Source organism: Talpa occidentalis, unplaced genomic scaffold, assembly GCF_014898055.3.
Source record: "Talpa occidentalis isolate TD23 unplaced genomic scaffold, MPIMG_talOcc4v2.1 talOcc4.7, whole genome shotgun sequence".
Lineage (NCBI taxonomy): Eukaryota > Metazoa > Chordata > Mammalia > Eulipotyphla > Talpidae > Talpa > Talpa occidentalis.
In genome coordinates, this window is record NW_023605083.1 from 24,726,495 (window position 1) to 24,750,218 (window position 23,724).

Below are 23,724 nucleotides of genomic sequence, written 5' to 3' on the forward strand. Positions count from 1 at the left end.
ATCAATAGAGTGAATTTAACTGTGCCCTTCCCTTACCCCCTAGCTGCTTCCCCACCACCACACACACACACACACACACACACACACACACACACACACACACGAAAAAAATCTCAGCTTTTCACTGAGCAAACATCCATGTCATGACATGAAACTCTTTTTCTCTTTCCCATAGGGGAAGTAGGACTTTGAAGATAGGTGAAAGAAGAATGATGGGTTGTGAAAAGTGAGTGTAAAGTGACAATGTGATCATAAATAGCATTCAGAGAAAGACTTGCTGAGGATCCTATAGCAAGAACTTACTAATTCTTCTTCCTAACCACAACAGGAAACATTGTTATGAGTTTTTTGGTTTTGAACAATAATAAATAGCACCTTTTATTCAGCATCAGAATGTATACCAAAAATTGGGGCCTACCTGGTGGTGCAAGGGGTTAAGACGCAACTTATGAAGCTATCCACAGCCACTGCAGCACGAGTTCAATCCCTGGCCAGGGAACTACCCACACGGCGCAGCAGACCTCTCTGACTCTCCTGCTGCTCCCCTCAGCAGTGTATTTCAGTCAATCTGCCTGTTCTGTTTCCCACTCTGTCTCTGGTAAATCCTCTCACCCCCTCACCTCTGGCCTGTACCTCAGTTCTTGTATGCATAAATACATAAATCTTTAAGGAAAAAAAGTTTTTTTTTTAAAACAAAAAGATTGTATACCAAAAATTGGATTGGTATTCACGTATCTTACTTTTTTCTCAAATTTTATTAATTTTTCAGTTGTATACATACTGTATAATTTTGGGAGTACAACTTCACACCTCCATATGTGCACATACCTCACTCACTCTTCACCAGAGTTCCCTTGCCAAAGTCTGATTTCCCTTCCGTCTTTCTCCCCTTCCCCCCCATTCCCACTGGCAACTGGTGTATTTTTCACAGAGTCTAAGAATTATTTTTGCTGCACTTGACCAATTTGTTCTCTTGGTTATTTTTATTCCACAAATGAGTGAATTCATCTGGTAACTGTCTCTCACTTTCTGACTTATTTCACGTAGCATCCATCAAGATCCATCAGTGTTGTCCCCAAAGACACTGTTTCATCATTTTTAAGAGCTGAGTTTATTCCATTGAGTATATACTCCACAATTTCTTTATCCTACCATCTGTCATTGGACAGTTAGTTTGGTTCTATGACCTGGTTGTTGTGAATCATGTTGCCATGAACATAGGAAAATTTAAACCTTTTCATATTTCCAGTTTGCGTATTCTTTACGTAAATGCCTGGCAGTGGTATTGCTCATTCATATGATATTTTCATTTTTTTAAGGACTCTTCTTACCATTTTACATAGAGGCTGTGCAAAATCTGTTGCTTCCAATCACTAACATTTGTTGCTTCCAGTCCCTTTGATACAGGCCATTCTCACAATAGTGAGGAGATATTTCACTATGATTTTCTTTTGCTCTATAATAAGTAATGATGAGCATTTTTTTCATGTGCCTGTTGGCAATCTGTATTTTGGGAGTCCATTGTTTGCATTAGAGTCTGATTAGGTCTTTTGCCCCTTTTTTGATTGGGTTGTTTGGTTTTTTTGTTGGGTTGCATGGATTCTTTATATATCTTGGAAATTAATCCCTGGTTAGAAATGTGATATGCAAACATCTTCACCCAATCCATAGGCTGCCTTTTTGTTTTGATGGTGGTTTCCTTCAAGATACAAATGCTTTTTACTTTGATATAGTCCTGTTTGTTTATTTTTGCTCTTGTTTCCCTTGCCATTGGGCTTGTTCCCTAAATACATTTCTATGGTTGGCATCCTGGAGTATATTGTAAGTATTTTATGACTCCAGGTGTTATATTCAACTCTTTTGACCATTTTGAATTAATTTTCATGTATGATTATTTCTCATGAGCTCACTGTCAATGTCTGGTTCTGCTGTCTACCTTTGAATAGCACAAATGCAGTAAACTATGGCATTTGTATATGATAGAAGAAAAAAGTTTAAAACAAAGAGCTTTGAGTCAATTAAATGAGTTGAAGATCAAGAGACATAATCTTCATGTTTCAATGAATGACATTTTTTCCGTCTTTGTTTGGGCCCAATAAAATCTAGCATTGAGTTACTGGTTTCATCCAATCTGAACTTATTTTTAAGCCTGCCCAGGCTACCAGCAATTACAGAGTGGAGAGTAGGAGTAGAGAAATTTGTGTTATACCCTATTTCTGGAACTTAAAAAAGAAGGCTAGAAAAACAAAGAAATTCAGATGAAAATAATAATATCTTAAACCCCCGAATTTAAATGTTGAATTGGTAAAGGAATAGTAAAATTAGCACTTTTATACTTTTTAGGTGAGGAAGTATTTTGGTATACTTTCTGGAAGACATTTTAGAAATAGGTACTGGGAAATTTAAATATGTCTGTATCCTTTAACTCAGTAAGTCTACTTCAAAGAATTTATTTCAGGGAAATAATCACAAATAGGACAACATATCTGTTAAAAGAATGTCCTTTTGCAGCTGAATTTCTGTCATAAAACTAGATTTTTGTTATAATAAGTAATAATGTTAAAAATGTATTTAACAGTGGAGAATTATTAAATAAATGCTGTATCCATATACTACTATTGGAAACTATATTTTTAAGAATTATCTTATGATAAAGGATAAACACTTGCTAGTGCTAAATAAAATAAGAATTTACAAAAGAAGACTTAAGCATCATTTTGTTAAGGATTTATATCTATAAATAGAGGGAAAGAACCTAGAAGAGAAATGCTTTATAATGTTAGCTGAAAGAATCTTTGTCTAGTGGCATTAGGAATTATTTATTTTCATTCTATTTTTCCTTATTTTTTCAATTTTTCCTCTGTGAATATGTAGCACTTTTATAATCAGAGGAAATACTTTTTAATTGAGACAATATTTGAATACCTTCGTCACTTACCACCACCATCGGGCACCAACCAACAGCTCACCCATAGTCACCACCATAGTTCATTGTGCTTACTTCCCTCTTCTACCTCCTCCCCACCTTGGTTCTTCAGTTCAGTAGTTAGCTATCAAGGGTTAGGGTTTAAATTAGTATTTATCTCTTAATTTAGTTACTTTATATTCCAAATAATAGTGACACCATCCAGTATTTATCTTTCTCGTTCTGACTTATTTCACTTAGCATTATCCCTTCCAACTCCATCCATGTTGCCATAAATGGCATGAAGTTGCTTTTTTGATAGATGTGTGATACTCCATTGTGTATATATACCACCCCTAGGCATCTACTGAAAAGAGTCAAAAAAACTAATTTGAAAGGAAACATGCATTCCCGTATTTATTGCAGTGCAAATTATGAAAACAACCTACATGCCCCAGAACAGTTGAGTAGCTAAAGAAGATGCAGTATATATACATGTTTGTTTTTTTTGTTTCCCTCCCCTCCCCCCCTCCATACAGACAGAGCTATGACATTCAGATCGTGGCGCTGGTTAACCAGACGGGCTTCAGATCTGGGAACATCCTCGATTTAAAGAATCCTTTTTTTAGGTAAGAGATACTGTCGTCCATTTTTATGTATATAAAATCTCAATTGACCAACTGACAAGATAGAGAGGTTCAGAATAATTCCGCCTTTTCTAAGAGGAAAAAAAAGAAGAGTAGATGCTTTTACTGAGGAGACTTGGATCCTGATGGACTTGAGTGCTTCACATTCCTTTTAACAGAATTCTGTAGGCAGGGACCTCACTGGTGTCTCAGGCGGTTGAGCTGCGAAGCTGTCCGCAGCCTCTGCAGTGCCAGTTCAACCCCAACTGGCTGCGGAGCAACCCACATGGTGCAGCAGACCTCTTCCTGTCTTGCCTGCTGCTTCCTTCAGTCAATCTGTCTGTTCTGCTCCCCACTCTGTCTCTGGTGAATCCTCTCACCCTCCCGCACATCTGGCCTATGCCCCTGTTCTTGTATAAATAAATAAATCTTTAAAAAAAAAAAGAATTCTATAGGCAGTAACCTGATACTGAGACAGTGGATACTGGGCAGTCCTACAAAGTGAATTTCCATCCCAACTAGGCTATTAACAGTTGTGTGACCTCAGGCAAAGTAACTCTCCTTCTGGCATTTGGTTTTCTCATCTGTAAGATGTGGAGCTTGAAGATGACCTCTTGTCACCTTCATTCACAAAGGAATGATTTTATGTAACAGTTACTCCAATCCATCTAAAACATGAATCCATTAAAGTACATTTTGGAGATGTGTAGATCATGTTGAGTCAGGACATACCTCTTTTGAGAAGCTATGCAGATTTTGTCTGATACAAAAACTTGCCCAGTGAGATGGCTACAACATGTGTTTCTGGAAAACTCCCCAACCTTACACCTAGTCAGTATGAGACAATTAAAAATATGTATGTGAAATCAGCTATGCAGAAAAAAACTTCTGGACATTGTCACTCTTGAGTTCTTTATTAAAAAAACTTTTCTCATAAGATAATGTCTCCTCAAGGCTTTTGCCTGAAGCCTCCTGTCTATACCACATTGAAAAGCTTGAAGAGCAAACACAGGCAACCAAACTAAGAATTCTTTGGCAGAAATGGGAAAATTAAATATGATATTAAAGAAAAGGAGTAAAAAACAGACAAAGCTGCAATTATGTATGTTTTGTGCGAATTTTTCTGCCTGGTGGGGATCTTTGAAACGCATTGCCAATTAGGGAAATAGATCTCATTTTTAATTCTGAGACAAGGAAGGAATTTTCACTCCCATCCCTCCTGTACTCAGTCAGGCCATGTAAAGCAAATGAGGTTCTGACCTCATTAAAAACAGGCTGACTGTTCACTAGTACTATTTAACCTGCCTAGGCCTCAGTTTTCTCATCTGCAAAATGAGATAAATAACGCATACTCACTGGGAGATGTCAGGCATTTCCATGCCATGTTCAAGGACTTAACAGTTTACATAACTAGTGCTCAATAAATGCTGCTTTTCTTTCTTCCTCCCATTTCTTCCTGTCCCCTCTTACTCCCTCAATAAGTAGATAATGATTTGTGGTTCATTCTAAACAGAATCATTTGGATTTTTGGACCAAAAAATTGCCTGGGGAGAGGGAACAAAACTTTCACATGCAAGAACCAAATAAACTAGTAACATTTGAATCCCTCCTCACCTTACAAGAACAAAGTCTTCACCAGAAAACCACCCAGAGAGGTCTTTGGCCTTTGCCTTAACCAGTCCCTTCTTCCCATGAAGGCAAAACATAGTGCCCACAAAGGCAGAGTGAGAACTTGTCAAAGGTCTGGTGCCACATCACATGGCCATTGATCACCCTGTCAAAACAGCAAGGCTGTTGAGTGCGGGCAGATGCTTTCTCCCATTTTCTTTCAGCGGCATATTTAGCTGACATACGTAACTAAGCAGATGAGAGTGTTTAAAAATGTTTCTCCCTTAGGAATTCCAGATCTTGGTTGTATTTCTTTTTTTTTTTTTTTAATAGAGGCATGTTTATTTATTTTATTTATTTATTTTATTTTATTTATTTTTGTTGTTGTTGTTGTTGTTGTTTATACATGCACTGGGTACAGTCAGAAGCGCGGGAGGGTGAGAGAATTCACCAGAGCCAGAGCGGGGAGCAGAGCAGGCAGAAGGACCGAAGTACACTGCTGAGGGGAGCAGCGGGCGGCAGGAGAGGTCTGCGCGCCATGTGGGACCCTCCTCCGGTGGCTGGGGAGCAGCCGGGGATCGAACCGGCGCCTGGAGCCGCAGAGGCCGCGGGCAGTTTCGCAACCCAGCGCTCAACCGCTGCGCCACCGGGGAGGCCCCCTTGGTTGTATTTCTTGATCATTTCTTTCCTGATGTCTACCCCTCAGTTTCCTTAATGCACATGGTAGTTAAATTATAGAATCTTTGAAGACTGCTTAGCATATAGTAGATGCTCAGTGAAGGTGTTCAACAATTCTCTTGTTTCCTGGCATTCAATTCCAATTTGCTATGGAAGCAATTCAGAGGAAGCACAAAAGGGTGTGCGTGTGTGTGTGTGTGTGTGTGTGTTGGAGAAAACTAAGATAAATAACAATACATGCAGTGACCATAAGATCCAGTAATCACATTCTTAGGTATTTACAGAGTGAAATAAAAACTATAGTTATGCATCGCTTAATGACATACTGAGAAATGCATCACAGAGTTAGGAGACTTCATCATTGTGTGAACATCACAGAGTGTCATTACACTAACCAATATGGCAGTGCCTCCTGCATACCTGGGAGATAGGGCTTCTGGGTGATAGAACATTTTTCAGGTGATAGAACTTTATCTTGATTGTAGTGGTGACAGTACATGGCTTTGAAAAGTTGCAGAACTGTACTCCAGAAAAGATGAATTTTACTGTATGTAAGAAATGTTTTAAATATATAAAAAGTTATCAAAATAAGAAATGAACTACATCAAGGGATAGCAGGAAGCAGACTGCATTATACGCTAGACAGAGACAAGGCCAGGGCTGGTGGTGGGTGTTATTTACTTTGAGTGGTCTGGGAGGCCTCTCTGAAGAGTGCAGAGAGATTTAAATGTCAGAAAGGAACTATGCCGGCAGATGTGTAAGCAGAATCTTCTACAAGAGAACACTAAGGGCAGAGGCCTGAGGCCAAATGAGCCTATTGATAGCAAGAAGAGAGAGAAATAAGTCAGTGCTTAGTCTTTGCTATAAATCTATAAAAAAGAAAAAGAAAAAGTTATTTCAGTGAACAAAAATCTAGATCATCATCTCAGATCTGAATTTAGGCTATGCATAATCAAACTTACTAAATATAGCGGGTAAATATAGATCTAAGGCTGCCCATAAAACCTCCAGAGAAGGGCATCAGAATGGGAAGAGGGATCGGGGAGGGGGCGAGGAGGGAAGGAGAGGACGTGAACTCCAAGCCAGTTTGCCTCTAGCTTTGGATGTGGATAGAACGTAATTATGTTGGTGTCATCAAATCGTCTTCTCTGTTTTAGGTTTGCTTAGAAGATAGTGACAAGCCAAAGCAATACGTAAAATGAAGGCCTGAGAAGTCTCTTGACATTCAAGTTCATACTTCATGTTCCAAATATGCGTTTTCATTTTTGCAAAGATGTTTAAATTTTTTTCTAACTCTAAAATGTGCATCATAATTTTATTGACAAATCTCTTCCTTCATACTTCTTGGACTGGCTCTTTACAATTTTCTGCATATAGTTGAAAATATTTTTTTAATTTTTGATTTCTCTCAATTTTTATTATTTTAGTATATGTGCTGCCGAAGCAAACACTCAATTTTTATTGTTTTAAGGAAAGTCAGAAGCATTGCTTAAATTTTTTGAAGTACTTTAAAAAAGAAATTTAACAAACCCCTACCTTATGTTTACATGTATGTGTATGTATGACATAACATAAGAACATGTTAGCAATGATCTTTTACTTGCAATTTTAATGACTTTCTTTGCAAATATTTTTTAACAAATCAACTACTACTTAGCTCAGCAATGTGTTAAAAAAAAGTTTCCCTTATTCATATAATGAAATAATACAATGTCAGGAATGTTCTTCATTGGCAATATCTGATGACTCTATATGTAGTTAAGGAAAGAAAGGTGGACCCTTTGTCAGTTCTCATAAGTTTACGATAAAAATGTACAGTATGAGATACCAGTGAGGCCTCTCCTTTAAGACATTTGTTATATGTCACACATCAACTGGTGATGAAAGATGATCTTTCCAAAGAGCAGGTTTTCCCTTGGCCCAGACAACCCTCATAAAAATGGATGTCACATCAGGGAGACAATTTATTGAAGCCCAATAGGCAACCTGCTCACTCGGTGGGGGAAACTGGAATAAACAGCAACTACATATTCTCATCAGTCAGTCAGTCACCCACAGCTCTCAGCTTTCTACCCTGGTGCTTTCATTCATTCTGGTCACTCAATTTGAAATCGCCTTCCCCTTCTTTTCATTCTAGCAGTCATTCTCATTGCTGCAAGGCTCCATTCCTATACCACCCCCTCACCAGCCTGCCAATCTCCCTTTCTCACTAGAAGTACCCTTCCCCATCTTTAACATACCTCCTGTCCCTACACTTATCTAATCCTTTCTTGCAGCATTTTATCACTTTGTCCCCTAAATATGCACATGTATTTCTCTCCCATTAGCTATTTGGATCTGAGTTTGATTCATTTTTTAATTTCTCATAATGCCTAAAAGTAACCTGATGTGTGGAAGATGCTCAATAAATGTACATTAATTAAATTTATCATGAAGATAAGAGGAACTGGAATTACGGACTCCAGCCTGACAGTATCCTATTTGCCTTTCAGTCACATTAGGTGGAATCTGTAAACCCTGAGTTGCAAAAACAACATGGCTGCCACCTCTGCCTCAACCCACACCCTGAGCAGACACTCTAGGGTCTTTCAGAACCCTTCTCATTGCCCTGCAGGAAACCTTTATCTGCCTATAGTAGTAGACACAAGAGATGAAACCCACTCCTTTTAAGGATTCCCAAAAAATATTATTTCTCAATCCATGAACAATCCCAAAGATCTGTGATATTTATGAATTTATATCTATAGTTTTGCTGGAGCACAAATTTGATACAGATATCTGCTGCAAGCAGGTGTGGAAGATGTCTCTTTGTCAGTCATTCAGAGCATACAGCTCCATGTGATCAATATCCCTGTTGACAGATATTGTAACAATGGTTTTTCATCTTCTTCATCTTAATTTTGGCAATTTAAAGTGCATTCCTAGTAAATTAGGTAAATTCATAGTAAGAATTGGGTAAATTTGGGTAAATTCTTAGTAAGTGTTGCTTTTTAAATGATAAGATGTAAAATAAGATAGAGTTTACTTTAGTGGAGGAATGTAGTAACTTTACTATTCAGTCCTGTATTTATAGAAAGGAAATCAAAAGGGATTGCTTAATGTAATTGTGTTTTGTGGGGAAATTATATCACTATAGTAATTGCAAATTTGGAAGGGATCTCATGGCATGCCTCTTGTGAGTACCAAGAGTAGATTCTGAATTTAGGAAAATCTGGGAAATCTGAGTCCTTCATGAAACCTTGTCACCATAATTAAGATAAGACTGGGACTCTGATGAGTCATGTTGGGCAAGAACTGATGTCAGGAGCCAGGACTGGTGTTAAACTTGGAGTCGCGCAAGTTGAGAGTCCAGGACACAGACCAGAAGTCACTATGGAGGTTAAAGTGCATCTTTGACTACCAGACTGAAAATACATTAAAATAATGAAATTTATATCCAAGTAACAAGATGTCCACAATAGCATCAACTCCGGGGTTGAAGGTTCAGTGATCCAATGATTTTTCCCCTCCTTTTGCTCTGCCACCCTCCCTCATAGACCAGTCCCCTTTAAAGGTGACCATGGAAGTTACAGGAGTCACATCCAGACAAACCAATGTCTAGAGTCATAAAATGAGGTTTTCGCTTTTGATGTCTTCTCTTAAAATAACAATGATAGTTAGTGCAGTTAATTGTTAATTGCACTTGTTATGTCCCACATGCTATTCTAAATGCTTTGCAAATGTTGACTACTTTATATCCTTACAACAACGCTTTTAGGTGTGTATTATTAATTATACCTAACAGATGATGAAATAAAGGCAGGAAGGTCAAGGAACTCTCTCAAGGACACAGCTACCAGGTGGTAGAACCAGGTAATCCACTCTAGAATCTGTGCCCTTGGCTGCAAAAGTCTGAAAACCTTTTCAAAAGCAACCTAGAGACTTGGCATGATTTATGCCAAGGACCATGACTAGAAATGAGTTACGTGCCCACATCTAAACCAATCACCAGTGGGTGGTAAACCAAGCAAGATCTATGTGTAGGCTGGAGATAGATTCATCTTTCCCAAGAGAAAGACCCTGGAAAAAAAGCAGGGGTATATTTTCAAAGGAGAAAATGGACAAAGCAAGGAACCAGTATCACCTGCTTAGAGGGACTGCCTACATACATCCAGCTGCATTGCTAAGTGCATTTCCTCTGCTTTCATAAGGTGAGATAGCATGTTACCTTTAGTGACCCATGCATGTAGCCCTCTTCCCCACATTTACTACAAGCGCACTGGAGTCAGGAGCAAATGCCACAAATCTGCACATTCCCCACTGGGTCTGTCATAGGGCCTTGCACATAGAAAGTGTTCAAGAAACATTTGCTCATTGTAATTGAATTTTTATTCTCAAGTCTTCTTAATTGGAGAGGTCAACAATTGGCCATGCTCAAGGCAGGCAGATAATGCATTTTCACATTGATCTAACAATCAAATGAATTCTGAGAAACTTCTATTGCCATGCAAAATAGCATTAAATCACACATTAACATAGGTCAATGCAAAAGTCCAACTTATTAAATTGTTAGTGTCTTGCACTCAGTACCCTTGGAGGTAACATTAATGTCACACTCTTATTATGACTTGACATTTTCACTATATTTAAATAAATGCATCAGAGAGCATAAGTCAGCAGGCTACATTTATTTCACCACCCAGTGCAAAAAGAACAAGCAGAGACTCTGCCTGGGTGATACGTCAGTCTCTCCTTTCATCAGTCTATCGCTCCAACCACAATGGATAGGCAGACCCCCCAAAATTGTAACCTCCCAGTCCCTGGGTTGGCAATGAGTGAGAGGGCCTCACACATTTGCCCACTGAACTCAGTCCCCAAGTGGGAACAGGCACTGCAGTTAGACATGCGCATCAGGGACTCAGGTGTTGCAGAATCAGGAGATGGGGGTTGGAGAGACAGGGAATTGACAAATGGCTGTTAAAGCACAGGCCTGAATGAGATTCCTTGGAGCATAGCAAAGAGGAGAGGGAGAAGAGAGGAGGGGGGAGGCAGGACAGAAAATGGACAGCAAGAAAGATCCAGAGTACTTTGCCCTGTGAGGTAAGAGGAATGCAGTGACACAAAGAAGAAATTGCTTCAAGGAGGAAGGATGACCGATTTGTGTCACATGTGCCCATGAAGTCAAATATGATTAAAAAGAGGGAATTGGCCATTGGAATAAGTAACATGGAAGTGATACGAGCCATTTTAGGGATGAGGAGTGAAGGGATAATGATAAAATGGAGGCAATTTATCTAGACTACTCTTCACAGGAGTTTTGATGTGAAGAATGGCAGAAAAATGAAATGGGAGCTGGGTTTTGAATCTCTGGATTTGAATCCCTGCCTGACAAAATGTATAACCCCTCACTCTCTCCAGCTTTGCTTAGATGTGGGCCTTGACTTCATATAGATCACAAGTGGGCCGGACTCCTTTTCCGAATCTTCATCCCAGCCTGGGAAGGTGCCGCTCTTCACCAGAACATGCCAAGAACAAGCATCCGCTGCCAGGATCTCTATTCACAGTAAGAGTAAACCACATACCCAGGACAGATCTGGACAAAAAAATAAAGAAAAATTCAGTATTCCCAAGATAAGAAAAGGTGTATTTAAATTTAATTTTTTTTAATTGTCAATACATTCCCATGGCTCAAAATTCAAAAAGGTAGAGAGGATATGCAATGAAGTCTCCACCTGACCTGTGTCCCCATCCTTGCACTTCAGATCCCCAAAGCAAAATAACATTATGCGTTCCTTGTCCAGTCTACCGAATGCACGTTTAAATGCATATCCCTTCTTCCCTCTCTCCACCCTTTGGCAGAAGTGCTGTTATGCCCTAAATACTCTCTTGCATGGACAAAGCCAAGAATTTGGCAATATGGAAAGAAGTGGAATTTTGTGGCTTCAGCTAACAGCTATTGAATTCATGAATATTTTTAGGAAAGCAGGTATTTATTAGGTGATAGACATGACAAATGACATTTAAATTGAGTTCTCACTGTCTCAGAGTGTCCATTGAAGCTTGTGGCCCTGCGAGGAGACAGAGGTACCTGGGAGAACAGGGGGAGGAAGTGTGCCGAGGCCTTCTTACACAAGTTGCCAGGGACTGAAGGAACCTTGTCATCACTGATGTGTTTGCACCTTCACCCCATCCCCTCCTACACTTCGGGGAAGGCTCTGCCCTCCTGCCAGCATACCACAGGGATCCTTGGCTTGGCACTCTCTGAAGTCAGTCAGGCTGCCAAGATCACCACCTGTCTCCTGTCAAATCTGGCCTTGTATTGCAAATGCCTCCCTCTTGGTGGGCCATCCTTGCAGTGCTCCCATTGGGATTTATTGTGTCACCAGGTCCCCATGCTCTTGGTTTGAAGCCCCACCACCAGCTGCATGACCGAGCCCCTCTCCTCACACGGGACATGGGCGTCTTGAATGTGAACAATTCTAATGTTAAAAAAAAAAAAAAAGGATCCAGTTTTTAAAAATTACCATCTGACATGCTAAGTGATAAAATGAAGCTCATTTTCAGATGATCCCTGGCTGTCATAACAGCATTGTGCCTGGATGGTTTCGCCATCACAGATGCAAGGAGAGCAATTTTATTTCCTATTTGACCTGCTAACAGGAATTGTGATTGGAAATCAACTTGAGATACTTAGAACAGCTACTTATAATCACATTAATTAACATCTGTACATTGCTTTACTGTGTATACAGCGGTTTTCTGCACACTGTCATAATATGTTAGAGAGTGATGGTAGCTCTAAGGAGAGAACAAAACTGAATGATTTTGCTGCTAAAGCTTAGGAGTAGGAAGAAAACAGACAGGTTCTTACAAAAGGAAACATCCAAAGCAGACCGCAGAGCTAAGTACAAAAAAGTAAGCATGGCCAGTACCAAACCCAGAGAGGCTAAGATGAAAGCAGTGCCAATACGAGAGAGACATGCCATGGGGCAGGTCAGCCAGGCTGAAGTCTGTAATCAAGTGTCTAAGGTGGAAACTGTTGAACAACTGTCAGTCAAGTACATTGTGTGTTCTTTTATTTATTACCTAGGTAATACATAGCTCTGTATTAAAGTATCATAACTGCAGATAAACCAAAAGAGAATAAGCCATCATTTTTAGACTTCCCTGTCCAGCCTCTTTAGGGCCAAATTTTTGGAGAGTTGCCACTGACACCACCTAGTTTGCTGCTGCTTTTCCTGAAACCTACTGACTGCCTTGCTGTTCAGCCTGTCCCATTTTCCACTGGTTTGGGAATAAACTTTTCCCGAGCCATTGATAACTCAGTAATTGAGCATAACTGCTTTTCCAGGAGAGTTGGTACTCATAGTTACCTTTATATACCATGCCAAATTGCGCAATATGTCTACTACATTAGCTGTGAAAGAATTCTCCTTACTATAACTATCTGTTAATATCACGACAATGCATACCCAGCAAAATCATGATTCTCTACACTGAGTCATTTCCATATGCCAACTTTGAATGGACGTTTTCTTTATGGTCCTCTCCCTAAAACGTGTTCCCCAACTGGCTCAAGCACACCTTTGTATTTCCACTCCTGACCCTTACTTCATTTGCCTGTCCGGTTACTTTGCATACAGTGGGTACTCAATGCATGTTTACAGAATGAAAGTTCTCTCTCTTTTTTTAATATATATTTAAAGAACAGGTTTATTAGGGAAAGGGACAGCAGAGTAAAAGACACTTGCATAGACATAAGCAGGCAGGAAGAACTGCCCTGAAAGGGACAGGTTGGCTAAGAGAGGCCTGCATGGTTGCAGGCGGGTGGACTTGAGGGAGCTGCCTCCACTGAAGGAGGTCAAAATTCTATGAGGCTGCGTTGTTTTCCTGACTCCTTGGGTGTTTCACACAGAAGCCTCCCGTATGAAGCCACTCTTCTGATGAGAAAGTGAGAGGTGATTCTCCCCCTTGGGAGTGAAGGTGTAGAAATGTGTGAGGATTAATGGCATGACTGAAATGTGGTGAGTCTGACTTGTGCTTAGGAATTATAATTTATTCCTGTAGGCTTGTGCTTAGGAATTTTAATTTATTCCCGGACTGAGGAACATTCCCACATGTAATCCTTCACACCAGAAGCAAACACTTAGAATTTGTTCTTCTCTGACAGTTCTTAAGACTCCCTCCTTCCAGAATTCCTATCCACCTTATGACAGTGGTTACCCAAATGCTACAAGTAAAAATTGATCTCAGTTCTTGGAGCAAACCAAACTGAGGCCATCCTGGCCAGCACACAAGGTGGAGGTGAGCTCTCCAGAAGACCAGGATGGAAGAGTGGAAAAGTTGACAGTTTAGTACAGGCCTTGCCTTTCAAGTGAGCATTTCTGAAACACACTGAAGGGGCTTTTTCTGGAAAGTTTTACCCTGGCCTGGAGATATAATGGAACAAGGATGGAGTGCAGGAGACAGGAGAGGAAAGTAAGTACAAAGAGAGGTTAAATTAGAGAAAGTGGAAATAGTAAGCATTCATCAACATCTTTTTCCTAAGTGGCAATTAACCCTTTGCACTCCGAACCATTTTACGATATTTTGATTTAATTTCTTGTGCCATTTCAAGATAAAACTTCAGGGAAACATGCATGTCTCAAAAAGTTGTGTTGAGGGCCTCCCCGGTGGTGCAGCGGTTGAGCGCTGGGTTGTGAAGCTGCCTGCAGCCTCTGCGGCACCGGTTCGATCCCCGGCTGCTCCCCGGCCACCAGAGGAGGGTCCCGCATGGCGCGCAGACCTCTCCTGCCGCCCGCTGCTCCCCTCAGCAGTGTACTTCGGTCCTTCTGCCTGCTCTGCTCCCCGCTCTGGCTCTGGTGAATTCTCTCACCCTCCCGCGCTTCTGACTGTACCCAGTGCTTGCATAAATAAATAAATAAATCTTTAAAAAAAAAAAAAAAAAAGTTGTGTTGAAATAACCTCAGTTCCCCGTAATCACTAATAAATTGCAATGTCCCCTGAGAGGGGACATCCGAGTGATATGCTAGAATTCCGATGTCCCCTGAGAGGGGACAGCGGAGTACAAAGGTTTAAAGAGTATCTGTGTCAGTCAGTCTTTCTCTTCTCTAGCCTATCCCTACCTTTTCCCAAAAGGATTTAAATTAGTTTCCAAGGAGAAACTATATGCTGATATAGTGAAAATTATAGTTGGGAAGAATAACAGAAGAATACAAGGATGGCAACAAAATGGAGCCAAAGGTAAAGCTGACCACACATGCTTGCCAAGGCTGGATTCTGTGCTGCTCTGAGGAACTGCTGGTGGCAACGAGAGACAGTGACACACACAAAGCCACAGAAGGCATCTTGCTAAACCCGGGACTCCGGCCTGTGACCTGTGACTTCCTCTGCACATCTCTCTCTGGCTGAGTCTTGCATGGACTTGGCACACAAGTGGTCTTATGGGATCCAAGGAATGGCAGGAAAGGCAAACTGAGTTTGTGCTGTACATGTTAAAACACAAATGCAAATATTGCTTCACTTGTACAAGGCAAGTTAGCAGGAAGAACCCACCCATCGATAGAAAATACATTGTCAGAGTTTTAAAGCCACTATTTTTTTAGAGCTCAAAAACTAGCAAATTTTAAAGTTTTTTTTATTTTTAATTAAAGGAAAAAAGATTTAAAAGTGCACTGACAGGGTCTGTGAGATCCTTTCCTTGTCTGACATCTCCCTCTACTGACACTGCTGGCTTCTCACTATCCCGTGGCAGCCCAGCAGGGAAGTCCTTTGAAAGTGCCATGGCTGTGAAATGCCTTTGAGTCCCTGCTCACAGATTGGAGGAGCACTGGGGGGAGGGTCATCGGCTGTGTTTGGGACTTGGAGAATGGGAGCCATGCACGTTCAGTGGGCAGTGCGGTCTGGAGCTCAGAAGAGAGACCGCAGCCAAAGAGAACTGGCAGAGTGGTCGGTAGGAGTGGATGAAAGAGAAGAGGAGAGGGGGAGGTGAGTGCTCTCACTGTGAGGGTCTCTCAACATAAAGGCCAGGCAGAGATATGGGAGCAAAAAGCAGAAATTCTGTCATTCATTCCTCTGAAGACCTTCTTACAGCAGTCTCTCCTGGGAGCCTTCCATCTTTGGCTGGTATAATCCCAGTGTTGGGAAACTCACGCAATTGTTGAGAATTGTTTGGCAGCCTTAATGTTAGAAAGTTATTACTTATGATCTAAAATCTGCTTTTCCACCATGTCCAGCTCTTTTTTTTTTTTTTTTTTTTATTCATTCCACCATTCTGTGTGATACAGGCTTGGTCACCTTTACTTGTGAACTCAACAAATGCTTCTCCATGAGAATCCCACAAGACAAATTTGAATAAATGCCCAAATTGTTCAGTTCAAGGTCTATTTCTTCCCCTCTCCCACCCCACTACAGTCCCTTGAGAACAAAGACTATGCCTCATTCCCTGCCCTTCCCAATTTCCAGCCTACCAATATTCCAGGAGGACTTTCTATATACTAAGTGCTCTGTGGGTGTGATCCCTTTGGATATTGCATTAAATAACTGAACTAGGCACCATTATTATCCCTATTTACAGATGAGGAGACTGAGGCTCAGAGATATACATACCATGTAAAAAGTCACAGAGCAAGTATGTAATAGATTCTGGCTTGGAATCCATGTCTCTCTGATACCAAAGCTTGGGCACTTTAATGTATGTGATCTACCTGTTTTGTCCCTACACAGCAGTTAGTACAGAAAATGGCCACAGTGGCATGCACTGGACTGAAACAAAATGTGATGACGCCTACCTGGAAATAGGTAAAACTGTGTGATAGAGATAAAGCTTCTCAGCTGACATTACTGACTTCTTATCCCAGCGTAGGTTTGCATGAAGTAGCTCCACTTCCCAGGTTCATTTCAGCAGCGTAGCAATCCCATGAGGACTCCTGCTTGACGCCACCTGCAGAGCAGACTCCCTTCAGCCCTCTCCACTAAGCGCGACAGTCAGGTAGGACTCCTGTTGTCCAAAGCCTCCGTCACTACTTTCAGCTTCTGTTATTCTTGTTCCTTGAGAGGAAAACCGTTGTCTACTGGACATTTTTCAGATGTAATTGGCTCCCTACTTACCTTGTGTAAGTTACTTAACTCTGTTAGTCTCAAGTTTCTTAACTTTAAAAAGAGAATGAGTCCATGATAATGTTTTGTGAGTTTAACTGGGAGTGTAAATTAAGTGCTCAGGGCAGAGTCTGCCCCATCTCATTTCTACTCAGAAATACAGCTGGTCCTTGAACAAAACAGGTTTGATTTTGGTTCACTTATATGTGGATTTTTTTTTTTTTTACCAGCCATTTCACATTCATAAATGAAACCAAGTTCTGATGAATGTTGATTGGTTGACTCTCCAGTTGCAGAAAACCCCAGGCTCTGGGGCACCAACTAGAAGTCATATGCACATTTTAAACTGGGGGTAAGGATCGGGCACTGTGCAAGGGTCCACTCTAGTAGCTATTGTCAGTCTGTGATGGGAATTGAAAACTGATTACCGTTTTTACTTGGACAACATGAGCAATTGGAGGAAATGGAGGCATCCAAGAAAGAAGTCATGGAGTTTTAAGAGAACAAATAAAATTCAGTGTCATGGAAGCCATGGAAAGTGTTATCTTCAGATCCTATTTCCTAGTGATGTCTAAGAGTGTCTTGTATTTGGTAAAGTTACAGGAGATTTTCAGGATGTGTTTCTGTATAGAAGTGGAGATCAAGACAGAAGGCAGAGAAACAGAGCAAGGTCTAAAGGAAATAGTGGCAATTTTTTATGACTTTTAGTCAAGTTAGCAGAAAGAAAAGTTAGAGGGCAATCCGAGGGTGATGGGTTTATGTCAAGTAGATGGTTGGTAAGTGTTCAGTGATTAGTGGCTGAAAGAGCAACTGAGTGAAGAAGATGTTTGGGATTTGATGAAAAGATTTTGATAATATTGACATTGTTGGGTCTGTGGCATCTGTATGGCTTTTTGGTAATTGTGATAGGAGAAAATTGAGAGGTTTATACAATATTTTCAGTCCAAAAAAATCATTTACACGAAGCATTAGTAAAAATCCTTTCCTCTGCTACCCCTGTGGCTCTCCAAACTGCCAAACTTTTTCTGAAGGCCTCCAATTTGAGATCTGAAATAACATGCCAGTCAGTGAAGACCCAAGAATGCCAGATTAATGTTGGAAGCTGCTCATCAAGAATTGGGAAATGCAGAAATGTGAGTCTGAGAATTGAAATCCATTCAGGAGTGTCTTGAAATTCTTACACTCAAATTGAGTGAGGCCAATTGAAAACCATTTTCTGTTCTCACAGCCCATTCTCTGCCGCAGAGAGTGGGGACGCCATGAGTGCTGTTGGCCAGGTAGGCAGAAGAAACCTGAGCTTTGCAGGGCAGTGGTGAGTACCAGCCAGATCAGTGACTGCAGATCAGAACTTTCTACACCTTCCTGGGTACGGGATCCCCCAGGGATTTGGCCAAAATGCAGATTTTGCCCAAGTTCATCTAGAATGGGGCCTGAAAGTGGCTATTTTTAACAACTTCCTAAGTGGTGCTGATGTTTACACAGCTATCGCCTTCCTCTGAATAGCAAGGCTGAGGCTTTTCTGATGCTGGTCTGTCCACATCCACCATCGTGACATTTGGTGAACACTCGAGACTGTATTTGTGTCAATTCAGCTTTCTCCTCCCCTTCTCTAACCCGCTACCTCTACCCACTCCCTGCCCTGGGAAAATGCAGTAAATAGAATAGTTGCTTATAATGCTGAGTTCACAGCTTAAGGATTTTTTTTCTCTTTGTTTGCTTTGGTGGGGGTAGGGGAGATGTTTTTCTTCATTTCTGGATCCTGGACTCTTTGATTTTTTTTTTTACCTTAATGGTTTGGCACAAGCCCACTTTTGTTGACTTGGTATTTCCTCTGTGGATAAACTTTCTGGCTTTGGAAAAAGCCTTCTTTTCTGAGGCACTTATAACCTGCAGGATTTCCATTTAGCTTAATTGGCATATTTATGTATTGAGATGGGTGCCTAGAGGGCTTGGGCCACAGCATCTTTTGTATAAATCGAAAAAAATGAAATGAGCTGTTCTCACAGTTGTGTGCCCTTCAGTCATGGAGCGCAGTAAAAGGCTCATCATTTACAGGCTGCGAAAGCTCAGGAAGATCAATAGGCATAATGCAACCCGGAGTCATTTAGAAAAGCAAAACTCAGGATTTTCAAAGCCCAATTATTTCAGAAGCTTGGCCATTACTAATTCCCTGTTAAATCCTTCCCAGGCCGTCATTCCCTGTGTTAAGGAATGGCCTTCTCAACTCCTGATGAATCGTTCTCTTAAGGTTAAGCCAGAGAGCCTTCTCCTGAGAGTCAGACAATTTGTAAATTGTGAAGCCATGACTGTTCCTGGCCAGCCCCCTCCGATCAAGGCCCAGCTGCAGACTGTCACTTTTCAAGTCACTTCTGAAGCCTTGCGTGCTTTGGAGGCAAGTAGGGGAATTGATTCTTATTGGTTTAATATAGCTATGGTTAATGGCTTATAGATTTTTATATAGTCTGGCTCCACTAGGCATGTCTATTAAGTCTCTATTAAGGTTGACAGAGGAGTGAGAAGGTCAAAGGTCCTGGGACAAATGCCTGGCTTTCCTCCAAGCCAGGCTGAGAAATGTCTCCTTAACAAGAATTCTTATGATGTCCTGAAGATTGAACAAGAGAGAGGAATGGTGGCAGTTGGTGGAATCTGGCCTGTGAGCTCAAGAATACATTTCTCAAGAGGGGCAGAGTAGCACAAATACCTTGCTAGGATGAGCTGATGAAAACAAATACAGTTGAACCAACTGCCCTAGGAGCGTTTAGCTTTTGCCAAGATGGGTTTAGTGGGTTAAAAGGTGGTCCCATAAAAGGTCTCCCTGGAAACTGTGAATGTCACCTGATTTGGAAAAGGGTCTTGCAAATGTAATTATCTCTAGAAGTAACCTTCCTGGATTAGCCAAGTGGCCTCTAAATCATAACAAATTGTTCTTATAACAAGAGCAGAGGACACAGACAAGGAAGAAAGGTTTTGTGAAGGAGGCAGATCAGAGTGAAGCATCTGCAAGGCCAGAATTTCCAAATCACCCCAAACCCCAAGTTAGAAGAGAAACATGGAACAGAATTTCCCTGACAGTCTCCAGAAGGTACCCGTCCTGCTGACAGCTTGATTTTGGACTTCTGGCTTCTGGAATGGTGAGAGAACTCTTGCTGTTGTTTTAGGTCTGTGTTTGTTGTGATTTATTACAGCAACCCATGGAAACTATATACTAACTGACTCCTCAGGCTGCTGGTTCCCTTCTCCCAAATCAACCCCAGAGAAACTCGACAACCAAGAGCAAAGATGTGCTCTTGCTTAAAAAAAAAAAAAAATGGACAGACACTATTGATACAAAAAAGTGTGAGCTGTCCCTGAGGACTGAAAGTTGTTTTGTTTCGTGGCTGCACAGGTGGGTGGCTACAGCCAGAAGGGTGGCCAGAGGCAATAGTGAAAAGAGAAGTTGCAGGAGTCTATTAAATTCTGCACTTGCCTCTCCCCCCATAACTTGGAGAAATCAGTGACTGACTCTTCATTGCAAAAATCTTTGTAATTGCCAGATTTTCTGTATAACATGGACATGGGGACAAAATCCTTGAGGAGGAGGGTACTGAATGAAAGGAGGCATAGGTCAGCATAGTCTTAGAGGGCTCACTCCTCTCCTCCTCCTTCTACCCCAAAGCTATTGCTTATAACCTAGAGAGAAGACTCCTTCCCCACAGTGCTGCTCCTCAAGTTCTTGAGGTTGCTTTCCTGACCAGAGTATTGCCTAGTAAGATGGTGGTAAATAACAAAGATCCACGTGGTTTTGTGGTGCCCAGGACTGCACCGTGGGTCTCATCTTTCTTTCAAACTCAGCGGAACTCACACAGATGAGCTCTTCAGATTCCATCCAAAGCAGGATTGCTGGAACAGACAGTTAAAATGAACGTGAAAAATATCTGTGAGGAAGGATGTTACATGTATGAAACTAGAAATCAAAAAAGAACCAGCTAAAAAATCCTAATATATTAAATAGAAAATATAATAGATGGCATGAATAATGGGGCAGAGATAGCTAATGAATGAATCCATGAACTGGAAGAGCAGGTGGCAACACATAGAAAATGAGCTGATAGCTTTCACAGATAAAAAACACCTATGTAAATTGAAAATAAAACCCCTTAACCCTACAATTTTTAAATATTCAAAGGATATGAGCAAAAATAACCAATGGAAATAGAAAAAGCCAAGAAACATGAAAAAGTCAAGCTTGCTAGTAGTAAATAAAATAAAGCAATGAAATACTGCTTTAAACTCAATTTGGAAAAGATGTAAGGCAATTGCAGGCACACCATTCTATTATGTCTCGCTTTATTGTGCTTTGCAGGTACTGTGTTTCTCACAAATTGAGGGTTTGTGGCACCCTGCATTGAGCCAGGCTATTGGCACCATTTTTCAGCTGGATCAGATGGTTAGCATTTTTTAGCAATAAGGTATTTTTTAATTAAGGCTTGTGCAGTATTTTTTAGACATAATGTCATAGCATGCTTAATAGACTGCAGTACAGTATAAACATACTTAAGTCCACGTTATCTTCAAGTGACATCTTTGATGGAGGTTTAAATAGAAATCTCACTAGGAATTTTGGGTTTTATCAGTGATACAGATTTTAGTATAATGCCTGAAATGGAGACTTGATCGAAAACTTAGAAGACAGAGTACGAATACACTGGGTTCCTAGAGATGAGACCAAGTGTTACGAAGGAGGGGCATTGACTCAGGCACTCTTATAAATTGCTGGCTTACAAAATCTGTGGGCAGCAATTTTAAAACATGAATAAAGATCCCCTTGATCTAGTAGCTAGAGATCTATACAGCAATACAGGTAAAGATTTGTGATATCTATTGACTTTCCCACCTCTGCTCTGTCAGGGGAGATTTTCTTCACCTCTTCTCCCTTCTTCTTGCTCTCATTGGCAAAGTCTCTCCATCGACCCATTCTGGGACCAATAGTAACCTTCATTCAGGTTTTGCTAAAACTACAAGAAGGGCAATTGTGTTCTGGCATCATCTTGAAGGATGAAGTAGCACCTTAAGGATGCAAGCCTTGCCCCAAGTTGGTGAGGCATAAAAAAGGATCCTACCTTCCTCTGGCAGTACCAGACTTGCACTGCCTGCCTCTGGATCTTCTTTGAATATCAAAAACCATAGGCCTCTTCTGTTTAAGTCACTTAGATCACATCCCTGATTACCAGCTGTCAAATGTAATTTAAAGCTAAAAGCTTTTAATAAAAGCTTTGAACGTCGTCAGCTCCATTCACCAGCACACTTGCCATAAATTTCTCTTTGGTTGCAGCATTTGGGTGAGTCTGACACTCATTTCCTGAAATACTATGAAACTTTCATTAATCACCCAGTAGTTCATTTTCTAGTTAAGTTTTTCAGAGCAGGTTGTTCTGTAGCAATTCTGGAGCAGGTAGTCGATGATGCATGGTGAGGTCCTGTCCAAGTAATACACAAGAGTGAGCAGATGTGGGCTTTAAGTTAAAATGGAAAGAACATCTGTAAAATGTATTTTGCCTGGTTTTTTAAATGTAACTCAACCTCCCCCTGATGACTCTTACTGGTCTCCAAATGTAGGCAAAGGAAACAACTGATAAAAAATAAGGGCAGGCCAATCAGTATCAGTGACCAAAACACACGATTACCTAAACACAAAGTATCAGGCAGTGGTCCTCAGGAGTGCGCCTGTTGTGACACAGCTTCAGCAACACCAGGAAGACTGTAGCTTCCTCTCAGGTAACACAGGCAACAGAGATGCCTGGACTTCCTTCCATGAATTAGATCCTTGTTGGGAAAGAGCTGGAAAGAAAAGATTCAGATTGTTAGGGACGCTTAGAGAGTATCCTTGTTACTAAAACCCACTCCACAAATCTGAGGAATTTGAAAAGGAGTGTACTTCTACTCAAAAAGCTGCAGCTCTGAAATTGATGGTTACTAGCCTCACATGTCCCTCTTGACAGCTTCACTGTATCCTTCACCAAATCTCTTCCCTGTGTAGGTGCTCCCCACTCTGCTGAGTCTAAATAAAAGTAACAAGGATTATATTAGCAAGTAGAGTCTTATAAAATAGATTTGGATGAAAATGTTTCCTAAAAGCAAACAATTAGTGGGAAGAGGGAGAAGAGAATGCGGAATAGCCAGGACACTCTTAAGGAGGAACACGATGGGAGAATTTGCTCTAACAGAGCCAAGATTAATTATAGTACTATACACATTAAAACAGTGAGGTATCTGTGCAAGAATAGACAAGTAGACAGTGGTACAAAGTAGAAAACCCAGACATAGATCCATGCATAAATCATCACTCAATTTATAACTAAAGAACCACTGCAAAGTCACAGGGGAAGGATGTCTTTTTTAAATAAAATGTGCTATAGCAATTGAATATTAAATGAAAGAAGGTAGAAAGGGATAAGAAAGGAAGGAAAGGAAGAAGGGAAGGAGGGAGAGAAGGGGAGAGTGAGGAAGGGTCTTGATTCCTACTCCCAACGATATACAGAAATGAGCTCCAGAGGATTAAAGATCTAAATGTGAAAGGTAAAGCAATAAAATTTTCAGAAAACAATCAAGTAGAATATATTCATCATCTCATAATCTGTTGAACAGAACAGAGAGCACAGGGGTGCTTTGGTGGTGGGAGACTATGGTGACCACACCTTAGGGGAGAAATCCTATACTGTCAAAAAATTAACAAGGAAGTAAGAAAACAGTACTTCATTAAAATATATATAATTTTTAAAAATCTGCTTATATATTCTTCATATTCTTTTTCATATTGACAAGATTCTGTCTTTTTTAACATAATAAATAAAA

General features: G+C 40.7%; 1 protein-coding gene and 1 long non-coding RNA gene across 10 annotated transcripts in view; one reads left to right on the forward strand and one right to left on the reverse strand.

The window, feature by feature from the left end:
- PUM3 (pumilio RNA binding family member 3) overlaps positions 1 to 23,724 on the forward strand; it is a 331,728-nt gene that overhangs the window by 219,403 nt on the left and 88,601 nt on the right. For 2 of the 3 annotated variants that reach the window (XM_054688948.1, XM_054688949.1), the window contains one exon: positions 3,445 to 3,534. In XM_054688948.1, coding sequence (XP_054544923.1) covers positions 3,445 to 3,534 — 90 coding nt within the window. Of the gene's footprint in view, positions 1 to 3,444; positions 3,535 to 11,214; positions 11,360 to 23,724 lie in introns of those variants that run through there. The other variant, XM_054688950.1, reaches the window with a different exon arrangement.
- LOC119230812 (uncharacterized) overlaps positions 10,432 to 23,724 on the reverse strand; it is a 30,771-nt gene continuing 17,478 nt past the window's right edge. For 2 of the 7 annotated variants that reach the window (XR_005121810.2, XR_005121811.2), the window contains 2 exons: positions 22,557 to 22,710; positions 21,117 to 22,349 (listed from right to left, as the gene is read on the reverse strand). This is a non-coding gene — a long non-coding RNA (uncharacterized LOC119230812). Of the gene's footprint in view, positions 11,390 to 16,586; positions 16,739 to 20,223; positions 20,773 to 21,114; positions 22,350 to 22,556; positions 22,711 to 22,855; positions 22,931 to 23,724 lie in introns of those variants that run through there. The other 5 variants (XR_008549504.1, XR_008549503.1, XR_005121808.2 and 2 more) reach the window with 5 other exon arrangements.